General features: G+C 39.6%; 1 protein-coding gene across 1 annotated transcript in view; it reads right to left on the bottom strand.

Annotated features, from left to right (window-relative positions):
- Positions 1 to 9430: 9430 nt before the first annotated feature.
- Positions 9431 to 26291, bottom strand: part of LOC118248097 (contactin-3-like) — a 72248-nt gene continuing 55387 nt past the window's right edge. Inside the window, exons 9-20 of the mRNA XM_035546717.2 lie at positions 23907 to 24034; positions 22333 to 22508; positions 19215 to 19332; positions 17937 to 18095; positions 17706 to 17855; positions 16909 to 16979; positions 15807 to 16041; positions 15544 to 15659; positions 14673 to 14859; positions 12073 to 12185; positions 10115 to 10283; positions 9431 to 9531 (exon numbers count right to left, since the gene is read on the bottom strand). Of these exons, the coding sequence (XP_035402610.1) occupies positions 9431 to 9531; positions 10115 to 10283; positions 12073 to 12185; positions 14673 to 14859; positions 15544 to 15659; positions 15807 to 16041; positions 16909 to 16979; positions 17706 to 17855; positions 17937 to 18095; positions 19215 to 19332; positions 22333 to 22508; positions 23907 to 24034 (1723 nt within the window). The remainder of the gene's footprint in view (positions 9532 to 10114; positions 10284 to 12072; positions 12186 to 14672; positions 14860 to 15543; positions 15660 to 15806; positions 16042 to 16908; positions 16980 to 17705; positions 17856 to 17936; positions 18096 to 19214; positions 19333 to 22332; positions 22509 to 23906; positions 24035 to 26291) is intronic.

Raw genomic sequence — 26291 nt, 5'->3', positions numbered from 1 at the left:
GCTTATATTTTTAAGCTTGTCTGGTTATTTTGACAACAAGAGGCATCATAAATTATGTAAGCAATTTCTCTCCTTACAAGCAGGTCCCAGCCCTGTGCTGCCCAGATAAGAGCAGTGAGACAGAAGCCGCTTTAGTAACTGCAGGACTCGTGCGACTGCACTTCAGCTGCTCTGTAACCAGAGAATAGAGCAGACAGCACTTTGGAAATGAATTGAAACTGCATAGAATAGGAGAAGAAAATCAGATCCGAGGCCTGCTGAGGTCTGAGGCTCCTTCAAGAACTGAGGAGGTGAGGTTTGTGGCAATTAGGTCGTGAAGTTTTGATTGTGGCTGTGCCATGGGCTGTGTGTAACAGAGCCTGGGTAGCACAACCTGGGTCTAGATATTAGGGTATCTTCATATCTAGAAGTTGGGCTTTCATCCCAGATGTGGAGGGCTCTGATACACAGGGCTTAAAGAAAATCAGAAATATGGTCCAGGGGAGGGAACTGAACCTGTCCAACACTTTCTAGTGCATCCTCCAGCTAAGTAGGAAAGTGTCCACATGCAGCAGCATCTCGGTTCTTACCTGAACTCAGAAAACCCCACAAATTCTGGTATTTTCTGGAAGGAAAGACAGTGAGGGCCTTTAGGAAGACCCCTGTGCTCTGCACCTTGAGTGGGCTGAAATATTTCTCTGTAATATATATTTTTTTATTTTATTTTTTTGTGTGCTGGGAATCTATGTCCCAGCCCTCGTCTCAGCACATGGGCTTTTTTTAGGTTCAACTGCGAGGCTCCTAGGGCACGGGTCAGCCAGTGTGAGGGATCTGTTCCTGACCCTTCAGTCACCTTTTCATGGAAACAGTCATTATGGCCTAATTGATAATCTGGAGGACTGGGAGCAGTTATCTGTGACAGATGGCCTCTGCTGGGCAACCTCTGGCTCTGATAGTTCCAAAATATGACACAAGTCTCATCTTTTCAAGAAAGCTTTTACCAGATGGGTCTAAATGAAAGCATGGCCTTTCCCATTGCTTTATAGAGGATAGCTAATTAACCACGGAATGGATAGCTCTGCTCCTGCTGAGGGCAGGCAGAAGTGGGTGTTTGATATCAAAGCGTTTATGGGTTTGGTTCCAGTACATCTGTAAGGAGAGATGATGAAGCCATTAGACTAAACATCGATGTGTGTATTGAGCTGTCCATTATTCTGAATGTACCAGAGCTGGCCCAAAAGAGGACACTTCTTGGATGTATGTCGTGAAAAAAATGTTTCTTTTCCCTCATTTTTATTATAGTTCTGCAATGACCAACCCTACATCAACTTGTATTTTTGTAATCAGTCCTATTAGTAGACTACTGCCGAAATTTGTGGTCGCAGCTGAGGAGCACAGGGAGCACAGAAGAGGAGGCTGAAATAAAGCTCTCTTCTTGCTTTCCATGTGCTGCCTTCATCCATTTGTTTCTGGCAGTCATTCCCCACTCAACAGGCAGGTTTGTCGTCTGACGTTGTGAACCTCCAGCTTGTTTAGCAGGGCTCCTCCCAATCCTGGGTTTGCTGCTCCGAGGAAGCGTTATCCCCAGGCTCCGGCAGGATGCTTTATTCTCTTTTCCTCTTGTGCATGAAAATGGCTCCAAGAGATTCTTCTCCTTCAGGCAGGAAATCCTGAAAATGCTGGAACTTTTCAATTAGATGCATTGCAAACTGTGCTGATTGCCAGCCTTGTCTTTCTTCTCTTACATTAGCTATAAAAAGCGTTTGCTCATCCCCTCCCCAATCAAATTGAAAATGGCCTATTTTTATACGCTTCTCATAAGCATGTCTGTATGGTAGATGTGAAGTTTGAGCTTATCTTCTGTTATGTAAATACTTCTGTGCTTCTAGTATAAAGTTGTTTTTCCCTTTGATCCAGTTTTCTTGGAGCCGGTTTAACCTTCAGGAGTCAAAAGAGATTCGTGGAGATTTTCCTGAGGAAAACTGGAGAAAAGAAAGCAAACCTAACATTATCTGTGTAACAGCTTGTTTAGAAATGAACATCTAACTAAAGGATGAGGTTGCCTTGAGGTGTCTTTTTAAGCAAATTTTTGCTTAAAATAGCTTGGGACCAGATGTAAAAATAGCAATTGGCACGTTCACGTAGCGTCGCAAGCTGGAAGCGGTGCTGGAGTCCTGCTTCTGTGCCAGTGAGCAGGAACAGTACAAATTGCATATGTGGGGTTTATGCACATAGGTCGTGTCTGAGTTTGCATGGATGTTTATCAGGCCAGCTGCTGCTGTCTCTTTGAAGGAAGAGGGCGCATATTTTCAGAAACAAGCAGATGACAATGTTGATAAAGTCGTGGATGTGAAGGCGAGAAGGAACCTCTGTGAGCTGCTGCGAGCGTCTGCCCAAAGCCTTCCCGTCCCGCTGGCGTGGGCGATGCTCTCAGGCTCGCTCTCAATCCTGGGAGCTCAGTAACAGCCCCCGGCACGTGCGGGTGCTGTCCTCATGAGTGACAGGAGCCATGGTGGTCTCTTCTTGTCTGAGGGGGGTGTTCGTGGGGATCCTGTGAAAAACTTCTGATAAATCTTCTAGAAACACAATCACAAGTGAAACTTGGCTGAGATTTGTTCTTCCTTGGCCCTTCCCTTGTTTAGAAGGCCTGACCAGACAAATCTTCTGAAACTGGGGTAAGGGTTTCATTAGTCTTGGATCTGGCCCCCAGCACTGGATACTATGGTTGCTTGAAAATAAGTAATTAAATATCATTTTATTTTTCATGTTTCCAAGGCAACACAAAACCCCAAGACACTGGTTTTCAGTACATGAGCTGAAGCTTCTGGCTGCTGCAGAAGAGTTTTCCTCTATGTTTCTCATGAAACTGCCATAAAGGTATGAAAGCCATATTTTCTGTCTTTGTAGTCAATTTACATCCCGTATCCAAAAACTAATGACAATCAGATGCAGCTGATGAAATAATCTGCTCTTGCTGCAGAGCTCATTCAATCAGCTGAGAGCTGTGGTGCTCACATAGATAATGAGTGTTGTGACAAGTGTAATTCCGACTGCCTGTTTGGTGGCAACGTTAGAAACTGTGACAAAAATTAAATTATTTGTCTGCTTTAACCGTGGCCCTTCTTGGACTTCTAATGAGAGAGATCCTTGTTAAACATATGTCCTTTTTGATAGACTCCTTTTCACGTCCTCAGCTGGGAAAATGATTTATTGTTTGTATCATAAGGGGCATGAAAGAGAGGGTTTTCCCTTGTTTTCTGTGCCTTGTTTCTTTTTATGTCTCGAGCTGATGTAACAGGCCATTGCTCGTGTGCCAGCATAAAAGGGAAAGATCCCCTAAAATGAAATCACCGGGGAGAGCAGTGCTGCTGAACACCTTTCCTGCTAAGTGGCCCTAAAGCATCACCCGGCTCTCAGTGTTCCCACTAAATGAGCAGGCACGGGGAGCACACGGAGGTGCTCTGGTCTCAGGGGAGCATTCACAGCGCTTTCCTTGGGTATGGCAAAAATGAATCTGTGCTTCTACCAAGGGCTGCAGAGCAGCAGAGTGCCTAAAAATAAGTCCCTGTGCATGCCTTGAAGTGCCCGTCGCACCTCAGAGACAGGCACCGCTTTGTAATGGTTTGGTCACTGGTTCTTGGTCAAACCGTTGACTGAGGGAATGCAACCCCCTGCCTGTGCTGCCGGAGGGCTCCAGCCAGCAGCCTGCATCCTCAGCTGGCACCGGAGGCTCTGCCTCCCTCCTCTTGGTCCTGTGAGCAGTGCGGGGCCGAGAGGCAGGCAGCAGTGAGCCAGGCTCTCTCAAAGGGGGCTCCTTCCTGACGGACAGTTCTGGGATGTTCCCCTGTCACAGGAGTTGCTTTGACTTTAAATTGTCATTGGCTGAATTAATGAACATCTTGAGGTTGCATAGGCTCCTAATGGGATGCTTTTGATTCTTCCTTTTTCAGCATTTGCAATGCCTTGACGTTCTGCCATCCGAGGGGGAATTAATCGCCGGGATGGCATGAAGAGCACAGCACAGAAAGCAGGCATGGTCCAGACCTCAAGGGACTAATTATGTTCTTAAAGGGTAAGAAAGTAGTCTTAGGTACATTGGAAAGAAAGTGTCTTAGTGATGCTACATAATGCTCATATGCCCGGAGTTACTGGTGTATCTCCAGTACTTGTCTGTTAAAAAAAAGAAAAAGAGACTTTCAAAGATACTTCTTGACCTGAAAAAGACCAGCAGGGAACTCAAGGGAAGATATTTAGTACCAAAATTTAATACCAAATGAGTTCATGAAGTTTTCTTGACCCTTGGAGATGGGAAAGAAACGAAGGACAGATGCACATGAAGGCCTCACGCATCTCTGGAACACACTCATGTGCAAACTGAAAAGCCTCAGAACAGTTCAAAACCAAAAGGGGAGTGTGGTTGGAGTTATAACGAGCGCCATGGCAGACACTGTGGCATGGCGATGAACGAGAGCATGTATCTGGTAGCTAAGGCTGGTGAAGAGGACCTGTAAGAGAAAGAGGTTAAGAGGAAAGGTGGTGTTTGCATCTGTTCATAGGAACAGCAGAGAGCTGGGGAGGGAACTGCTCGGCGCACCTAGCGTAGGGCAGGACAGAGGCAGAGGCAGCACAGCCCCCACCAGAGCAAGGAAAACACGACACAAGAGTCAAAACCGGTGGCTGCCTGGGGTTATCTCAGACTCCAAGTGTCTGTGTTTATGGATAGTGATGGCACACACAGACATACCTGTGTGCTGTCAGGGTATCTCCTAGCAGTATCTATTTCTCCTGAGGCAGGACACTACCTGCCTGCCATGCAGGTCATGCCTGCTGTGCTGGCTGTGCCTTGGAAGCAGCGTGCTGCCCACAGCAACTCCCCGCTGGGCTGGCAGGATGGCAGCTGCCCAGGAGACCAGAGGGTGACCTGAGAGGATGCCAAGGCCCTGTTTGCATCTTCTCGTCCTGCAGCCAGTGCCCTGACGGCGTGGTAGTGACCGGTTCTGCTCACGGTAAGGAGACTTCCCCCACCAAACACTTCAGCTGGCTTTGGAAGCACCTCCACACCGAAGGTGAGACACTAACAGCACCTCTGGGGGAGGTACAGCTCCCATAGGGGATGGGGGCAGGCTCAGGGCTCAGCTGGGTGCAGGCAGCTTCCCTTCTCTGCCGGCTGAGGCTGCTGAAAAAGGTTTAAGGTTGGAAGAAGACGAATGCCCGTTCCTTCTTTTAGGCTGTACGTCCTGCTTCCCAGTGAAACCCAAGCTGTGTGTGTGCCAGGAAGGCAAATATGAAAGGTCTTCACACAAAAGCTCTTTTCTAAGATGTTAAAACTGATAGCTAGAGATATAGCAAGTGTCATACTGTCTTTTTTTTCCTCCCCCCATTTTGTAGTGTGTACTATACCTGCATCAGATTTAAAGAAAAGTAGTGCCACTTTTTATCAAACACGCTTGATAAAAGAACAATAATGTACACTCAGTTATATCTCTGCTAAACATATCCTTTTTTATTGCCTTCCAGTAGTTCAAAGCATTAGCATAAAACAATCAAGGAGGTTGTTTTTCCTAAGAGAGAGAGTGGCTGTTTACAAACTCATTTTATTTTCACAATATTCCATTGTTATTTATTTCAGACAGAAAGCTGTCAGATTAATGTATTCCCTCATGCAGGACAGCTTGCTTTATTGCCTGTTATTAAGATATAACATATATAACCTGACAGGCACTGCCCATGTCTGCAATCCACTGGTGAAAGGCAAATTAAGTAGAAAATGGAGATCTCCAATATTTCTTAGGGCTAAAGTGATATTAGTTTTTAACTCATTTTGTATTCAGAAGGGATTCTGCCTTTTTACAACATATCTGATGGAGTAAACTGTCCAAAGAAAAAGGCTTTTTTAATTCTTAGAGAAATTTGGATTTCAGTCACAGGAGACATCAGTTCCCCTCGTATAAACGTGTGCCAGGGAAAAAGGAAAAAAAAATCGGATGGCACAAGAAACTGTTTAGAAAGCAAGTCTTGGGGGAACAGTGGGGCAGGGTGAGTAACTTTAAACCCACGCCTAAAACAACCCCCCAAGCCCCTCACGTGCCAGACCTCCACATCCCAAACCGCAGGGCTCACAGCACCTCCAGAAAGGGCTTCCAGCTGGGGGTGGTTCCAGCCTGCCTCGCGTGCATGTATGGGGCTGGTGGCGCTCCTGCAGTGACGCCGAGCGTGCTGTGGTGATGGCGCTGCGGGTGCTCAGCACCCTTGCAGCATCCTCACATCCCTGCTTCCAAACGTAGGTGTCGCAGGGACCAGAGGAAGGCCGGGCTTGTCCTTCCAAGGGCAGCCTCCTCCTCTCAGCCCCTTCTCCCCCTCTGCCTCATGCCAGCTTTTGGCTTTGCTGTTTGTTAGTTTTGAGCGTTATTAAGCAGCTTGGAGGAATGCAGCTACAGTTTTCTTTTTTTCTTTTTTTTCAGGACTGAATTCCTAAACTTGTTTAGTGACAGAAACTGCTCTGGAAAAGCCTGCGAAAGGTAAGCAGGCTTTGGGAACTCACATTATCCTTTGATGACTCTTCATGTTTTCCTCCAATACTTTCCCAGTAGTAATGTATTTTTTTTCCAACTCTCCCTGGAGCATTAAGTCAGTCTTATTATAGCAAATAAACATTAACTGAACTGGAATGAGCTTAGGAACAAACAGAGGTCAGTTTATAGGAAGACTAATCTAAATATGGGTGAAATAGGGAGCAAGGCACATGTCCATCTACAGTTGTCTGATAAAGAACCTGCTTTATTCAAGGAAAAGGGCTTTAGTCTTGCCTCTTGCATGTATACTTAGAAACACATTGGGATTATTATTAGCCCTTACTGCAGCATTTGGATCAGCTCCCCGTTATGTAGGTTACGTTGAAGCCACGTATTCCATTCTCTGAAAACTTAAAATATGGTTTCTGTTCTGCCCATGTTTCCATGGAGCAGGTTTTAGTGCTAGAAAGTCACCAGCTTTATGGGAAACTGCAGTACGTGAAGAATAGGCAATTTGCAGGGGAAAACAGGCCATGGAATTTAATGATAAATAGTGATATACAACATAAATTACTAAAAAGAACCAACTCTTCTTTAATATAATTACATTTTATTTCATCTCAGAGAAGAGGAAACAGCCTAATTGGATAGATGGGAAAGCAAGCCAGGGAAGGCGAGGCGGCTTTTTGTCTGCCGTGCTGCAAACCTATGGGCAGAGGGAGCTCAGCACCTGGAGCTGGACCTCGCGTCCCTGCCTCTGGGCATGACTCCTCCAGGGAGAGATGGGGACATAGGCCTGGGTATAGGTTAGGATTTTAGTTTTATGGCAGCAGAGCTACCGCAAGGGAAACCACTCCTGTCCTGCCAGGAAGGGCCAGTTAGCAGGAATATGAAGAGTGTAGGCTGGGGACTTTAGCTGTGGTAAATCCCCACGTGTGTGAATACATAATACGGACAGGCAGTAATACTTTGAAATAGCCTTGTATCCCTCAATGTAATAAATATTTTATTAGAATAATAGAAAAAAATGCATACAGATAACCATAGGATACACACACGACTGGAAGTTTAAGGATAAATTTCAAACTTTTCAATATGAAACAAAGTACTTGGTACATATCTCATGGAGATATATAACTAGAAATTAAATAATACAACGTAATAGCATGAAAATGGCAACACAGGAACGTGAACTAGAATTTTGTGAAACAAGAATAGAAAGATTCACCCTTTGTTGCATGAAACATAACTGTATACTTACTAGTAACATCTCTTCTTCATTTTCCCCCCTCCCCCCATTTGCAAGTGTCTGAAAACATCATTGGTTAGCCACATTGAAAAGCAACTAGCCATTTATCACCACGTATGTACAGTATATACAGATCTTGCTTACCTCAACAGTTAGCACATAGTTTCATATGGATGTGATACTAATAATGTAATTTGCTATTTGAGTGCATATCAAGGTATTTCTACAGTGCTATCATGGGTTCATTAATCCTGGTTCTCTCTCTATATATTTCTGTGTGTTGTAATAATACTGTGAGATTAAAAATGAAGCTCTTTAAAAGGATATGCTTTATGTCACGTGAACACTTGCTCTACCATGGGTGTGGGTAGCTCTTTAAAAGGTGTCTAGAAGGCTCACTTGGTCTAAATTCACAACTGTGAAAGTCCAATGTACCAGGTTTAATGTATCTTTAATATATTGCTATGAAAGAAAGCATAGATTTCTCTGTAATATCAAGCTTGAAGTGTCTTTGTGTATTTTTTTGTATTATAAACTATACTATTGCCATAAACTTACTGGAATTACATGATAGTAATGGGTGCATTACAGTGCCAGACCAAGTGAAATACTTTGAACTGGTTAAAGAGCAGCTGGAAGGAGAGTTACGAATGTAACAGCAAACACTGAACTAAGGATGAGTTCACGTTGCAGTGTGGTAGACAAAAGAGCAAGATAATTTTGGGCTGCATATTGGGAAGCACCACATCACAAGGTAGGGAGGTGGTAATAGTCCCTTTTGGTAAGGCCATGGTGCAACTGCATTTCAGTAATGCTTAGAAATGGGCACTTCTGTTAGCAAAACACAATGACAGGCGTTCAGAGAAGGGCAATTAGAACAATCCTGAAGGTGGGAGAACTTGGTTATGAATAAAGAACCTGGTTACAAAATGTAAGGCAGAGATGTAAGGAAATTAACTTAGAAGTCTATTGATTAAGAGGAGAGTCAGGTGCTTGAAGGGTACATAAACGTGCACTGTGATAAAACAGAGAGCCTTCTTTGAAACATGGCTGTGAGATAATTTCTTATGAGTAGTAGTGGAAGCCCTGCCTCTTAGACACCCCAACATGGACTGTGCAAAACTAACATTCATACTGTGACTTTTCTCTACCTTTTAGCTTTGATTTCGTGCTAGATTTAGAATAACTTGTGTAAAGGGCTGCAAGCAAACGGATCCAAATCTCCTAGATTACGACACTGTCTTAAGAACTGCCGGTTGGTTGATGTTTTCTATTCTGATTTGAAGGTATGTCTCTGATCTCATCTTTCATATGTACAATGGTGTTATCATAACAATACAGAACATACTCAAAACAATTCTTGTCATTGCAAAAATGGAATTTCTCATAGAGCTAAACTCTTCCTTGTAGCTGATCACAGTGCCATTGCTTTCACCCTCTCTTTTACATTGTATCTGAAGTATGTAATATGTAAACTCCTTTGGTTCAAGTATTAAGGCATTTTAGATTCCTTTTTAAAGGATTTGCTAAACTTTACATGATATTTTTACTTCAACCTACAGTGAAATATAAAGAATTTAAAAACACGTCAGAAGAAAAACATGCATTAACCACTGCATTTTGTTAAAAAAAGCACTTTTCTGTAATAACTGATTCCTTTTTTTTTTTTCCAGCAAATGAAAATGCATCATCACAACACTGAATTAAGAGTCAAGTAAAATATTGTCGGTAAGAAGCTGGATAGACTGAATGTATTCAAGACTGGTGGACCAGAACCTCTTGCATCCATACCTGTGACAAATAAAAAAGGTAAGGATTAAATGAAAGCATGAGTATCTGCTGTGTCAAATTATTACTCTTATTAGATTCTAAACAAAAAATACTTTAAATTTATATTTTTGATAAGCAATGAAAATTTAGAAAAATATTTTAAGCTATAAAAATGCATTGCAAGATGCTGAAACTATATGAATAGTCTTTAGAAACTATATGAATAGTCTTTCCAGATAATTATAAAAAAAGAGAAACATTTTTTTTAAAGTGTTTTTTAATACCAATTTACATGGTAATTTACCAATTCAATAGAATGAAGTTTGTCATGCATAAGGGCATGAAGATTGTTAATTGCTTTTCTTTTTATTACCTTATTATCATACAACATACAGGCTTTAATTTTTTTCTCCTATCAATACGGACTCAATTCCTATACAGATAAGCTGTGACAACTGCTTAGTGTCAGCTGCAAATTTAGTAATGCTTCACTATGCTAAGGCAGAGGCAGTCTCTTTGTACTGTGGCTGGTATAAAGCAGGTTCTGATATTTGTTGAGGACAAACACATGTGACAAAACAAAAGTGATTCATCTTCAACATACTTGCTAGTCTGGGAATCAGGATCTGATCGCTGCTAGTGCCATCTCCACCATCAGTTGTTGCTTTTACTTCTATAATGTAATCGTCATTAAGCTGGAGCAGAATTTCAGCTGTTGTCTTGTCTGTGTTCAGAATGTTCATATTGGTCTGACTGCTTGTCCTGTACAAAACCTGCAACAAAAGCAAACACCATCTTTTGCATAGCTGTAGTGGGTTATTTCTTCCAGTAGGACCTGCCATGCAATTTTTATTAATGATTCTTGAAAACAAGGATTTAGGTCTTTAAAAAAGGTCTAATTTTTGGCAAATATTACAGAGCAGAATTGCATTCAGTATCTAGAGAAGTAGTGAAAGAAGGTAACATGAAACAATGTCTTTTATTCCAACTTTAATCTAAAATGGCACAATGTATAATGATAATGAATAATATATTCTGTTGAGTATCTTAATAATGTATTGTTCTATAAATTACTCCACCATTTGAAATCAGTCATTATCTAGATCAACTACTTAAGCCAACACAAAGTATGAGCAAGGAGATAAGTCAGAATGTGAAAATTACAGACCATGTTCTGCAAGCACTGATTAATTATTGCCACAAAACTTAACTTCATACAATGTGCTATGTCTCAAACAACAGGAGCTACATCTAAAGGTCAAGTCCTCTCTACTCAAGTATGATCAGACAAGGGATTTAAGAGCAACAACAGCCTCTCTGCTGGTCCGTAGGCCTGATGAGCCCAAAGAACCCCTAGTGCCGTTGGCCCGCCTAAGGACAAGGATGTGATCCAGCGGAGTTATATTCCAAAGAATATATGTATCCAGCGCATTTTCCTGGCAGAGCTTCACAAAATTGACAATCAGGTAAGCCTGGGAGTTTCTTACTGCAGTGAAAAACTCAAAAAAAGCAATCCAAACTCTACCAAAATAATGGCAATAGTAGTGGACAGCAAAAAAATGCAAAGCCACTGGAATTATATACATGATGACCTGCCACCAAACCTTGTATTCATTTAAATTACAGCAGTTTCTCAGAACCTTCCCAGCTCTGTGCTACATGCTGCCACCCTTGGGACATGCTCCCTAATGTCGTGCTTTGCTGAAAAAAGCTCTGAGGGACACAACCATATGGCTGGCTTGCACAACGCCTGCGCTACGGCTGCTCTTGTGCTTTCAAGGTCATTTGTTGGATGTTCTCTGCTTGACAAACCAGCTTTCTGTTAACTGCAGAGCCCTTGCTTTGGGGGATAAAAATGACACCCCTAAATGCTTTACTTGGGTAAAATTAACCAGCATTATCAAAATTCAGCTTATGTTATGTACTTAGCAATGCTTTCAATGGGGAGACCTGAAAGTGCTTTGGGAGACAGAGGATGCAGTTTGCAACTGTACGTTGGATGCTTTTCGTTCAGCTACCTTCTGTGCTAGCTAAAGCGAGGTAAGCTTTAAACGTGTATTTCTTGCCAATAAAACCGAGAACACTGAATAGTCAAATCTTCAAATAAATATTTTTTACAGGTATGTATCATGTGGGATACAGTTCTACACTGATCATCAAGAACATCCTCAGCAATTCTCGTAAGTATACTTAAGATACATGTCATATTTAAATACTTGTAGATTTATGCACTGATCAGCTTTGGAATAAATGTGGTGGTATAGTTTCTGTAAAGACAATGAGCATGTCTCACTGTAGGTAAGAAGAAAAAGGTTTAATAATATGAGAAGTACATCAGTTTGATATGTGGTACTAATAATTCTAGTTGGTCAGCAATAGAAAGCATTAATGTACCATTATTGGTAAAAGGCCTATGGTTTGTGAGACATCAGAATATGATTAAAATCTAGAAAAAAGAGACAGTACTGAAATATGCATCTTTTAAACTTACTGCCTTGCAAACAGACAAGATAAAGAAGTGTGGATTGCTTTCAGATACTCTGTTGGTGTTTTTTTGCGTACCTTATACCCAGTCACCTCAGACTCGTTCTCCATGGCTCTTACTTCTTCCCAGTTGAGGATTACTCTGGAGTCAGTAACATTCCACACGATATTTCCTGGTGGTTGACTGGGTGCTTTAAATACATAATAAAAGCATGACTTTAATTTAATTGGCATTAGTGACTTATTCTACAGTAGGAAATAATAGCTCAGGTAATTGACTGTCATTACATGTTGGATGTAAAAGCAACTCAAATACAGCCTCGTCATTTGTACACTTTATGGTTCAGAGACTAAATTGAAAAAACAGAAGGAATGAGAAATAGAATGGCACATAAATGTTATTTCTGAAGTTGTATTATCTGTTGATGGTCTTTCATTAAATATTGTCAAACAAAAGCATGTGTCTTAAGACACGTGTGATCAATTAGAACATACTCTAATGAGACCAATGATGATAACAGACAATATCCATTTTTAGTATGTTTTCAAGAATAAGCAAATACTTCACAATAAATTGTTAGTCTTAGTGAATATACTAACCTATATACTATGCTGATTTCCTTTAACATGTTTGTAATGTACAAATATGTGACAGCTTTTTTTTTTTTGTTGTTAACTTGAGACATGATTTTGAAATGCAGTCTGTACCATTTCAGTAATTCCAGTTGGAACAATAGTGGACCAAGCAACTTCTTGTTGTTGTTGATCATTAACAACCCAGGAGTAGCATGCTTTTGGCTGTACACTTCAATACATCTTGAAATTGCCAAGCTGTCATGAAAGGTGAAGGTAAGTACAAACCTTTTCAGATGCCTCAAGTTGGCTTCCCAGAAAATGGGTCATGCAGTGAACCACTCAACTATTAAAATCTTTTCTAAATGTGTTAAGGAAAACAATTTACTGTTGCTGTCACCTAGTGGAGGCAACTGCTGCTTAGGTGGACTGCTCTAAGCTTTGATGCTAAAGACATCCAGTATTAAAAACTAACAGTGGTTTTAAATAGTTTTGTGCATGCACTCATGCTTGTGTTTTTAGTTCTTCCCTTCATTTTTAAACTCTTTTGCACAGATAGCTCCATTAGCCATCAGATAAAAAACCCACCTGATTATCCAGTTTAGCACTACATGGACACAAAACATACGACCAAAACTTACATGAATTAAAGTCAAACAATTGTTTAAAGATTATTTTTTTTTTTCCCTGCAGAATTTGCCTCATTCTAAATACTAAATAGGATTCAACCTGATGCACCAATAGCCAATTTGTGTAAATTTAAGAGGAAATTGTTTTACTCCTGAGATTTGAGTATTATAGCATTTATAAATAGTTTACACACTCAGATATTAATGCTGAATTTGAGAAGAAATGAGTCACACTCTTAAATCCAAAACTAAATATTAACGTCATCTGAAAAAAAGAAGAGTAATTATATATAAAAACTGTAATCCTCTATCTACCACTTGACTTATAGAAGTGATTCAAAGGGCTCCAATTCACTTCACCTACCCAAATCTCCAATAATCTTTGGTGTTCAGAACAGAACTTAATTTGTAATAATACCAAACTATATTGTAACTATTGTAATTACACGTCCAGTACTAAGTATGCAAATAGTGACATGGATTTCCGTAAGACTCCTCGGATGCTTAAAGTTAGTCACCCACACTAATATTTCTCTGAATTACAGCTGATGGGCAGAACATTATGTTGCAAATGCATTATGTTGCAGAAGATTTTGTTGTATTGTAAGACTTAAATATTAAATAATTGTAACGTCTTACCTTATAAACTCAGGCAGATCTTCCAGTTAATCTCAGTTAATCTGAGTTGTTTTAGTCATTGGTGATAGACAGTGACACTTATTTCTACATCTAAAATTATTATTATGAATGTATTATTTCATAATATTGATGATACAACTACTTTCAGTAGAAAGACATTAGTAAGGATACCAGGGAATTTGACCTTTCATACAGATTTAATTGTACATTCTTGTGAATCTGGAAGAAATATGTCAAGGTTGATGACCCTGATTTTGAGTTGTATTACAGTGCAAGAGCATACCAAACACATTTCATTTGTAGAAAAATTATTGCAGCCTTTGACAATCTGTTCTCCAGCTTCATTTCTCCTTTTTAATAGGAAAGTGGCCTCTTGTGTAACTTCTTAAAGGGGAAACAATGGATGTGAATGGTTGTTTTGCATTAATTGTACAAGGATCATTACGCTGCAAAAGTCATGCCCTAGAGAATTTATAAATATGTTATAAAACCCTGAAAAATTCAACAAGTCACTGTTCATTCTTCCCACTTTTTTTTTTTTTTATTTATTAAATTCTTCCAGCCACTAGAAGAATATAAAGGTTTTATACAAAAAAAGGATGCATCTTATTTCAGCTCTACTGGCATAGCTGAGTTTTACTTACTATTGTGCTAAAGTAGCAGAGGTTAGAAAACAGAAGATCTATGCTTGACTTACTTGTGTAACTCTTCTGGTCTGTATGAAAATGTAGGTCATGTATGTGTACCGTGATTCCCACTAATGTGTCTATTTTTCATTTGCCTGCAAATGCTAACATCCCATTATGCCTCTCCCCATCATACATTTGATATACTTACGTGTCTTTTTTGTGGTAGCATTTACCGTGGCACTAAAGGGACCCGCTCCAGCACTGTTATAAGCACGGACAGCTGTGTAGTATGCCAAGTTGCTCTTCAAACCTGTTATTCTTATTGATGTCTCATTCCCTGCAGCTTTCACTCTGTTTGAAGATTCTTCTTTTCCACCATTATTCCAGTATCTAACCTAGTAGATATAAAACAAAACTATTTAATATGTTGAATGGAATGGAGCGTTTACCCACAGCATTGCATTTGACTCCTTTAGGTACATTTTTTTTCTCAGCTGAAAAAGGTAGAAAAACTTAAAAAATTTCAAAAATATGTAAACTATGTAAACAAAATTCTTCTTATCCATCTGCCTTTCAAGCTTGCTGCTCTTTTTACTGTAGAAAAAAAGAAACTGAAATATTAAATGTTGCTTGAATTAAAAAATGACAACCAGAGGAAAATCATTACTTCACCCAGAAATAAACAAACTAAACTCAGAAAACTGTATCTTACAAAATAGTTTCTACGAAAATAAATGCAATTCTGAAAAAATATGTCAGTTTGAAAATACTGTTAAACACATGACTCATCATAGAAAGCAAAACAATTTCATTCCATATTCATTTTCAAAGATGCTTAGAAGAAAATATCCTTTTTCTGGGTGAAGGTGGGGGCAGAGAGACAGCAAGACCGGTGGTAATCTTCTGTAAATTAGGCATTACTAAAGTCTAATACTCTAAACAAGTAGCTGTTTGCTTTGATTTCAATTGCTTTTATGAAAAAAAAAAAAAAAAACCTTTTTTTTTTTTTAAACAGAATCTTGATTTCTCAATAGTGATTGGGCTGAACTCAGGACTTAATGTATTTTAAATGAATTCACCTCATAACCCAGTAGCCTTCCACTACTCATCTTCCAGGGAATGGCTGTCCAGGAGACTTCGATGGCTGAGGAGGACAGGCTAGTCGCTGATACACCAGAAGGGGCTACAGTAGGCTCTGTAATGGGAAATCAAAACACGAGAGATCAGCAACATTGGTAATGGTGCAAATATGTTTATATTCCAGTTAATCTTAGTTGCATCAATTGTTTCTATGTTCTCTGATGAAACATAGCTTGTTAAATAGCTGGAGACAACCACATACCTTCTTCAGCTGAAAAAACTGTGGTTACTGAACTAAACGGCCCTTCTCCTTTGTTATTATAGACTCCAACTTTGACTTCATACGGTGAAAAGGGCAAGATGCTTTCATTCCTAAAGACGTATCTGGGTGTGTCAGGAGAGGTGACTACTGTCTGTATCCATGTTGTGGTGCCAAAGGGACGGAAAGCAACAACATATCCAAATCCTTCTCCATTTTGTAACTCCTCAGGGATGGGCTGTGAGAAAAGAAAACAATGACAGAAGTCTGGTCTGTGACACTACATACAGCACTGGAAAAGCTTTGCAGGAGGAAAGCGCCACCATGCTAATGCCCAAGGTTGTAAACAGGTTCTGGTACTACATCTGGGATCATTCCATCAACAAATTGACTCTGGTACGGTAGAGTGAAATGCTTTCTTTTGAACCTATTTTAAGGCTTGCCCTTCAAGAGAAGTTCATACTTCTCAGGTATACTCCTTGTTTTCCACTAAGTGCTTAGTTTTAAGGCGCCATTCAGTAAACGCTTATTTTCAATTTCTAGTCAAAATTCATAGTTCAAAAATATTAATTGCTTAGTCAATTGTTGGAGAATCCAATACTACCTTTGTACAGTGGCTTATACCTTCCCCCCATGTGATTATGATTAAGTAACCACAGGGAGTCATCAATATTAGTACATAATAGTATGTTAACATTTTTTAACTCATTAGAAATGGGATACATAACTTAAAGTAGTATCTGATTCTTTGTATGGGTTAGCACATGCATTCACAGTTAATGGTAACAAAGTACAGACTGTAAAGTTGCACTGACCAGCACAACGCTTTGGCTCCACCTTTGAGCAACGCCCATTTCCCAGCCCAACAATTGTTTGAGAACAGAAGCAATCACCTTAGACAAACTAAATTTCTTACTGATCGCAGTCTAGCACAGTAGCAAGCAAAGGAGGGAAGGCAAACGTGCATAGCTCACATAGCAGAATGTTACCAAGCACATATACATCCCAGATGAGAAGCTGCTGCAGCCAAGAAAACTCATCTTTTAAGAACAGTTTGAATGAAAACAACCATTCTGTGAAGAAAATTGCTTGCCAGAAAACTTACATCCCATGTTATGACCAGTTCAGACCTGCTGCCGCCACCCCCACTGACTTCAGATGGGGGAATATCAGGAACTGTGAAAAAGAAATGTACAGCTGTCTGTGCAGTATAGATAGACAAGGTGACATCATATAATGTTAACCTCATTCTTTGAAGCTAACCCAGCACTTTTCCTATTTCTTTTGCAAATCAAGGCAAGTGCTTTTGAACCAGCGTGAGCAGTCCTGGAAAGGCCCAGCTCCTTCAGTCAGCTGGCTTTTTACCTCCTTGGGGCAGACAGATATTTTTCTCAGCGTTTGTAGAACCTCACATATTATATGCTGTATCTGCTTTAATGTTTATGAACTTCCAAAAGCCAGTGGCATACTTCAGGTTTTCAACAGGGTTAACTCATGCAGATGTATCAGGCAATGGCCTTATTCCAAATACCACTGGGGGTTTTAATGTGTTCTGAGCTACATGCTTATTACATGAAAGGTATACACTGACCAAACACCAGGAAGGGGAAAAAAAAATAGTCAAAATTCACCTCTTCCTATCCATTAACATTTTTATACTCTGCAGCACTAACTAAACAGACAGCTTTTGGCATACTAAATACAGTTGAAATTTATTTAAATGTTATGTGTAATGCAACACAAACTGTCCCACAGCTAAATGGAAAAATCATCAACAAACTAGTTATAGACTTTTATATTCGATGGCAACGCCAAGCCTGTTTGCAGTGAGCCAAGGATATGATTTTTTTTTGAACATATCTATGATTCTTGAATTAAAAACAAATAAAAGAACCCACTAACCTGCCTCTTCGGTTCTTACTTTTTCTGAGGGTAAACTAGGCTCTCCACCTCCTATTTTGTTACTGGCAACTACACGAAATTCATATTCAACCCAAGGATTTAAATCCACCACCGTGGTTGTGAACGTTTTTCCGTCAATCACATCTGGAACTATTAAAAAGAGAAAAAGAACCATGATGTCCCCTAGTCGAACATATTCCAACAGAACTTGTAACAAGAATTGTGTTTTACCTGTTGTAACTCGCTGCCAGCCAACTGAAAAAGGTGTTCTTGCTTGTACGGTGTAAGTGGTTACTGGGCTGTGATTATCTGTGCCTTCTTGCCAGGAGATCTGAGCTGTGGTATCAGTTATTTCATCCACTTTTACATGTTCAGGGGGCCCAGGTGAGCCTAGGATAAGATTGAAAAAGAGAAGGTATTTTGTAAAACCAGTACCCTGAAAATCCCTAAAATCGCAGTATGGATTCCCATTGTATCGAATACTGTGCAAGGAAGAAAACAATTTAGCTTGGAATAAGAATATTTATATATATATTTTTTTGTTTTTTAACATTCACTAAGCTTGCATCTGATAAAATAATTCTGAAATAGTAACCCTGAACTACTATACATATGACAGGGTTTTGTTTTAGTTCAAGAACCTTTATTCAGCATGATTTCTGTACCTTTCCACATTGTCTTTTACTTTGGTCCTTGATATCCTCTTTTAATCTACTATTACATCTCTGTAGTCTGCCAATTTATTATCTACAGCTGTTTTAGTGTATGATGTGCTGTAGCAATTTTTCAGCAGACCACCTAAGCAGCACCCTAAGCAGCTATTCAGTCAGGCAAGTGTCCTGCTGCATTCTGGAAAAATCCTCATTCTGCACAACCAAATAGAGCTGAAGTAACTACAAAAGCAATTATAAAATACATGACATATTTTAAAATACACAGAATAAATGTTGATTGCATAATGTTCATTCCTGGATTACAGATTTTCTCTTGCAATAAATGTAGCTGCATCATCAGCAATGAAAGCTACAGTTCAGACTTAGCTGTAAGCGTTCCTGCTCTGGAAAAACAAACAAACCCTGCATTATATACTTTAAATTCCAGTGTGTCCCTAGGACAAAGCCTTTCCTAGGCTTTGGCAGCAGATGCGCATTTCACAGGAAGGATGCTGGACCATGGAGTCACCAACCCCATTCAGTCATTTAGCAGAGGCAGCAACTCACAACCACATCACAGCTGCCAGTGCTGAGTTCCCACTCATCAGTGACTTGAAAGACTGTCAGTGAGAAAATACGACACATCAAGATTTATTATATTCTTATATTAATTTCTCTGGGAAAAAGCAAGCTTCATCCCAAACTGAACTAAAATTCTCCGTAACTGCAAGGCAGAATCACATAATTCAAGTCACAGATGAATTAGTTTTGTAATCTACATCATCCGTGGTTTCTGTAATCTACAATACACAACAGTAAGAAAACACAATTTATGGTAACCAAAGCTGAAATTTACCTCGTACTATAAGGTCTGCTGCAGATGCTACACTATCCACTTCTGTCTTCACCATACAAACATATTTTCCACTATGTTTCAGCTGGATGTTTCTAATCATTAAATCTCCTGATGCACTCTGTCAAAATACAAAGGTCTTAAATGAACGACCGTGTGATTTAATATTAAGCTCATATTTTGCAAGTGGAGACGATATCAACCAAAACAGCTGAAGATAAAGTTGCCCTAAAATGACTGGGCAGAAAGTATTTCTGTTTTCATCCTTATTTTTCAAGAATAATTTATTTTCATGGAGAATGCTATTATTTCAGACAAATCTCTAACAATATGCAAATCAGCTGTGCCATTTTGTCACAAGTATTTCTTTTTGAGCTTGAGTCTAATTCACTGATGTCAACATCTGTAGTTAAATTGTAGGATGCGCATTAGTATGTCTCACTCACAAGCTGAAAACAATTCTGCCTGCTTCCCTTTCATGTGTGACAATATAAATACAATTCCAGCTCTTCTACGAAAACAAAGATGTAAGCATTTAGAGGACAATCCAGCGCTGATTGCTTACAATACCCTAAAAGTTAAGTTGAAAGCAATCTAAAATCTATCTACTTGATTGGAATGGGATGTTTAGGAAATGATCAGCAACAGATAGTCACAAGCAAATCATGTTCTACATGAACTAAATTTAGCAAACCTTATTTAAAATCCGGGCAAAGGGGACTGTCAAATAGAATAATTTTACTAAAATTAAAAAGCAAAACAACAACGACAACAACAACAACAAAACCCACAATGAAACATTAACACTGCATTTTAATTATTTGTGGCTATTTTGGGGAAGCATCCCAAAGTATTGTGGAAAATGGAGAAATGTGCAGCAGCAAAAATAAGACAATGTAGGAGGCACTCTCACCTCTCATGGCGCTGCAGACCATTAGCAGTATCCACATTCTTGCCTAGCCAGATTAAATCTTTGTCAGTGTGGACAAGTCCAGGTGACAGTAAGGTCACCTTCCTTTCTCCATGCTAGATGGAATACAAATAAGGAGAAGTGCACGCACAGTACCAACACTTGCTGGAATTGCTTTTGCTTTTCCTGACTGCATAACAATTTCAGCCAGTGCTGGGCTGTGTAAGCAGGTGATACCAGGAGCTACTTGGGAATCTGCTTGGTTTGCCATCCCCTTTGTATAAACTGTTTGTTTAACAAAGAAGACCAGTATGACAGTGTTACATCCTATATTTTTCTAACCATCTGCAAGACCAGGTGGTGATCCCATAATGTTCTCACTAATAACTACATGTTGGGGACCTCAGGCATGCATGCCAGGGACTTCCAAGACATCATTACATAGGAATCTATCCACTGAAAAATTATTTTCTTTTGCCATGTAATCCAACAAAGCTGAGTTACGCACAGGTATTTTCATTTAACAAATACGCACTGTGACTTACTTAGGCTTATTTACTTACTGCGATGCTCGTGCAACTCCACAAGAAATTATTCCATCACCCTTAGTGGGATCCAGACGAAGTCTACAAAATAGTTGTGTCTATCTCTTCGTAACATAGCGAGTTTTCTACTTACAAGCCTCAATCCCTTCTTTACGCAAGTAAGAGATTAAAAAACAAAACTAAAACTAAATATCTGTATTCGATAAGAACTCCTAGTTCTGTCCCTTATGACAAACTCCCAAGAAAAATGTTCCAGATTCAGAGGTCTGAGTTAGTCAGTACTCACTCTCAGATTTTCTTCAGGACTGCCTGATAATTTTCTGTGAAAAACTGATTTTTGATGCTTGTTTTTTTTTTTTTGGGGGTGGGGGTGGGGGTGGGAAGGGTGTGGGAACGTAAACATGGCTTTGATTTGGAAGTATGTCTGTGTTTGTTTAAAAAAAAAAAAAGCTGGAATTTTTAGTGAGAAAAAATATTTCATTTTCCAGTCAGCTTATGAATCCTTAACTGAGCCAATAAAACTGTGAGATTGAGGTTTCTGAATGTTTTTAACCTTTCCTGTCTCGCATCACTATTTGTATACACGACAAGAGTACAGCTGGGGGGAAATATTACTAAATAAATAAAGGCCATGTAGCAATACTGGAAGGTAACGGGCTATGAAATCCGAGCATTCCCATTACAGCATGACAGATGGTCAGTTTGTAATTCTAGAAACATTTCTATCAAAATGTACATGATATACGAACATCTCATGTCTCTTACAAGGAAATCTCATCATCTCCACATGCAGGTGTGCTTTTATCAATTGCAAGCTGTGGAACAGTCCTGTGTGTTTGGTGCCTACTGATTAAATGCTAAATCTTTTGATGTTTTACAGGCAAAAAAAAAAAAGTTAGGTGCTGAAATTTCAGAGTTTCACAGACAGAAGTGTGTAACCCACAGCTATCCCTACAGAACAGAAGATCTGGCAAGATGACATGAAAGGAAACTTTATGAAGGCTTAAAATGACCAGTTTCGTGCTGATGCTCAGCTGTCTGTCTTTTTATTACTTGGCCATGGCTTGCTTGAAATAAGGCCCATTGCTGTAATTGATTATATCTTTCATCTGTCTTAATGCTTAACTTCTCGTGTTTTGATTAGAAAGCTAAATTCTGAAAAGCATTACTGTAACCATTCCCCCACCAGCAGCATCGCTTCATCCTACATAAGAAATATTTAAAGAGATTTATGGTCTCTCTCTCTCACTGGAGGAGGCTCAGAGAGAATGGTGAGAAATACGCTAGGGACACAAGTGTAGGAAAAGTAAAGAAAGATGTGATTTTTTGATTAGGTTTTAGGCTGGAGCACACAAAATCTGAGTTGAGTTCCTCAATCTGTCATTGTTATGTTTCATGTGTTCTTGGGAAAATCACACAGGGCCAGATTCAGATACAGAGGTAGGCACTTACACTTCAGGTCTAAAGCATTAGGTGGCTGTACAGCAAGTTATGTGCAGTAAGCTAGCTCAATTAATGATTTCTCTCCAACTTAGAAGAATATTCTACAGGCCCAAAAGAAGAAACATTTTTAAAATAAAATATGTTTTTATGTTGAAAAATAAAGTGTGCCTGTTCGTGCTGCATACATCTACAAGGAAGTGAAGAGATGGTGTTTCGAACTTACCCCCCCGACCTTCTCAAAATGAGAGGCATCTTTTTTGAAGTCGGTGAGCGTCCCATTGAAATACCACGTGAAGCTGATGTCCAGGATAGGATCATGCTGAACCTGGCAAGGCAAGACAACACTTTCTCCAACAGTGACATCCATGTTTGAAGGTGCCAAAGTAATCCTCGTTGGCTCTGTTGAGAGAAGAAATATCAGTTATTGGATTTCTGTATTACTGAGCTTTGCCTGCTACTAATTCTACCGTGTTCTTCAAACCTGATTAATGACTGTCACTTTGAATTATGCAGCTGGACTATAAATGCCACTGATTGACCTCTCTTGTTGGAGCATTGCATCACTACACATTTACCAGGTAGATTTTATTTTACCAAGCTAAATGCACTGCAACCCCCAGCAATGAAATAACCATTCATAAGCATGTGTGGATCTCAGCAATAGCCTGCATGTTTTGGAGCAGGAAGCTGTAGTAGCAGCCATTGGGAAAATTAAGAGGTGGGAGTGGGAAGAAAAGCTAACAAAACCTGGAAACTAGAGGAAATCTATATAGGGTAGGATCCACTGGATATTTGGGCCCATATATCATATCAAACATAAATAGTGTCATTAAGAATAGCTGCTTGCAATTCCTGAATCATACTAACAGAAAAAAAATCAAGTGCTGTAAATACTGCAAAAATTAAATTTCATTCCATAAATCCTCTGCACATAATTCTATTATTGGTATATAACAAGGCATGAATCATTTAGAAACAGACTGAAAATCTGTAGCTGTTAATTCACTGAACAAAATAATTCTGTTTGGATCTATGAGATATATAGGATACGTTATGCAGTAGGATATTAAATAATTTTGCATCTGGAGAATATTTCAGATATTCCAATCTTCAGAAAAGAACATCATGAGAAAAGCCAGTATTCAGCAAAACTTCACAAACCACTTGTCCTTTTAATCCAGTATCTTAAGACAGCAGCTAGTAATGGATGGCTTGGAGAAAGGGGCAAGAACCCTTTTAACAGTAATTATGTACACAATTAGCTTTCAAAAGACTTTATATTTTACTGCCTGTGGAGTCCCTGAACACTCCTGCAGCTGGAGCTTCTTCCATATCTTTTTCCATAAACAAATAAGTGCATAGTTCCTTAGCGCTAAAGAGGTTTTTGGATTAGATTGTATAATGACCTTAAATATTTTTGGTTGGCATGCATTGTCTTTTTTTTTTTTAAACAAGTTAAGAAGTACTTAGAAGTGTAATTGCATTGTGTAGTATTTAAGTATGTAAGAGAGTGGAGGAAGGCATTCAGAACTCCCTGATCTGAGATCCCAGGGCTAAGAAACATCTCTGCCAACCAAAGACCATCTGTCAGTCTCTTTTCTGTCAACTAATCAAACATTTATTCTTTTATTTTTATATATTGTTAAATGCATAACTTCTCACACTTTACTTTTCAACATATTTGTTATTTGTTCAAAGAGGAAACAGAATTCACATCATTGCAGACTTCTGTTGCAAAGTTTCCAGTTCAATGTAAATCGTCGTTCAGATGACCCTCTCCCTTTCCAGCTCACCCACCTGTAACTATCAAGTTTGTCGTCCCACTGGCTGTTCCGAACTGGTTTGCTGCCACACAGGTGTAGCTACCAGTGTCAACTTTCGTCACGTTGGCAATTCTCAGTCCTCCGTCCTTTAAGAACATGATTCTAAAAGAGATTTTAAAAGAGAAAAGATTTAAAAGTTGCCGTATTGGTTTGTGGACGCAATGTCTGAATACTCATTCTGTTACACCAGGTAGATCAAACCGCATCAACTACCAAGCTGGTGTTGGAAAGTTTTGATGCTCTGTTACTGATGGTACACAACAGAGCTGCACCCCGCCTTCAGTTACTATTTTGGACACCAGGAGAACCAATGTTTAAGATATGTACACGTGTATGTACCTGAGAGACCCCACATTAACTTCATCTTTTCCAGCTGTACCAACTGAAACTGGAATAATTTTCAGCTGCATCATGTTGTTTACACAGTCTTGCATGGCAGCTTTGAAATAACCATACCATTATGGGGATGATGCACTAGGATTTTTCATAAGCAATCCACATTTTGCACTTTTCAGTATTCACATATGCAAGCCCAACACGCTGGACTCACTCAAGTCAATAGCTCATTTGCACCACTGACTCCTCAGAGCAGAACTGAGCTCATGCAAGTATAAATTCAGGTTTTGTTTAGAAAGCAGTCTCAAGACTTCATGCTGTGGCAGATTTCTGTCTTCTCTCCTCGCCTACACTATGCAGCAGTGACCTGCAGACATGCAGACAGAGGTATGCTTTGTGGGGGGACTTGAGGGAAAAAATTCCCTCCATTCCAAACAAACTCAGGCAGTCAGAATCATGCCCAGAGGACAGATAGCATGGAACAAAACAGAAACACTCCTAAAACTGTAAACCGAAGGAGACGTGCATTACTGTTACAGACGTTAAGAGCACCAACATCCCAGTAGTAGAGTTGACATACCAGACAACAGCACTGTAAGGACCTAAAGGAAAGGTTAATTTAATCCCCTCTTTCTGGGCCTTCCATCTGTCATATCCTTAGATGCAGGACCTTCCACCAACCGAGAGATAACCTGGAGCAGCTACAGAACCAGCTGTACATAAAAACGTTCAGAATAATTGCAAGAAAAAAAAAAAAGTAAACACAGTTTCCTGATACACCTGAGCCAAGAGGCTTCAGAGCTTCTATCTCATATCACACCAATCCATTTCAAAGGCATCAAATGAATCACGGCGAGGTTATGCTGCCAGGTCCCTAGGCACCTTAGCTAGCAGGCATTTTGGAAACGTCCCAAACACCCCACATCTCGCTAAACAGAATCAACAGAACAGCAAACAACATTAATACTCGAGGCAAACCTCTAACCGCATTAGTTGGAGAGTCTTACACAGTTGTCAAAATAAGTATAATCAGAGAAGACGGCAAATGTCATGAAACTTAACATTGCTGTCTTCCCTCTTCAGAAGAGTCGTGTGGACTTTTGGTCCTCTCTCTTTCATGTACTTCATTATTAACCTCCTGCTTTATTCAGTACAAAATTAAATGCACACCCCTGCTGCTTTATTTTTAGTATAGGTGGGGCAAATTTGTATCAATAATTTGTCCCAACTGAGATTCAGTCCTCTACACTTAAATACATATGACAAGAAGTAGCTAAGAAGGCTGCCGTGTTTAGCTGGGAACTGGGAGCACTGCCTTTCTTCTCAAAACCTGTCCCAAGCCTGGGCTAAGCAGGATGCCCGTTTGAAGCTACGAGTTCCCTGCTCTTCTGTCACTCAAAGGCTGCACCTACCAGCTCAGCGTGAGCAGCGCTGCGTGAACCTGCCTGTGCTGTGCCAGCTGATGAAGGGTAACGCAAGCAGGGAAGTGCAGCACTGGCTGCAGGGCAAGACTGGGAAGACTTTCTGGACTGAAATAATGATTGCAAGGAAGCTACTTAGTTTTTGGACCTTCTATCTGTATATCCTGCAAGGGCTTGTACTGCATCATCTACTTTGAAGCAGTTTCCAGCAGAAAAAAAAGCTAAAAACAAATAATAAAAAAAAACAAGTGTTGACAATGCCTTAGATCAAACAAACTAAAAATAGGGCAGGGGTATAAAATAGAAAATGCCTATTGTTTAATTAAAGCAAATCACTTTTGGAGTGCTCTAAGCTATCTTCAAACCTAGCTTGTCTAAAATAACGAAGCAATAGGCTTATTAAAACCAAGACAGAGTTTTTTTTTTTTTGGTTTGTTTTCAGAGTTAAAAACAAACAAACTAACAAAAAACAACAAATCAATTCAAGAAAAATTTTATCATCAAAATAAAATCTTTACCGGTGAATTAGAAAGAGCAACTCTTTACTTTTTCAAATACAAAGCAGTACATGCAGTGCAGCTTATGAAAACACAAACTCCAGA

Source organism: Cygnus atratus, chromosome 10 (genome assembly GCF_013377495.2).
Source record: "Cygnus atratus isolate AKBS03 ecotype Queensland, Australia chromosome 10, CAtr_DNAZoo_HiC_assembly, whole genome shotgun sequence".
Classification (NCBI taxonomy): domain Eukaryota; kingdom Metazoa; phylum Chordata; class Aves; order Anseriformes; family Anatidae; genus Cygnus; species Cygnus atratus.
Note: the sequence above shows the minus strand (reverse complement) of the source record. Positions and strands in the feature narration are given on the sequence as shown.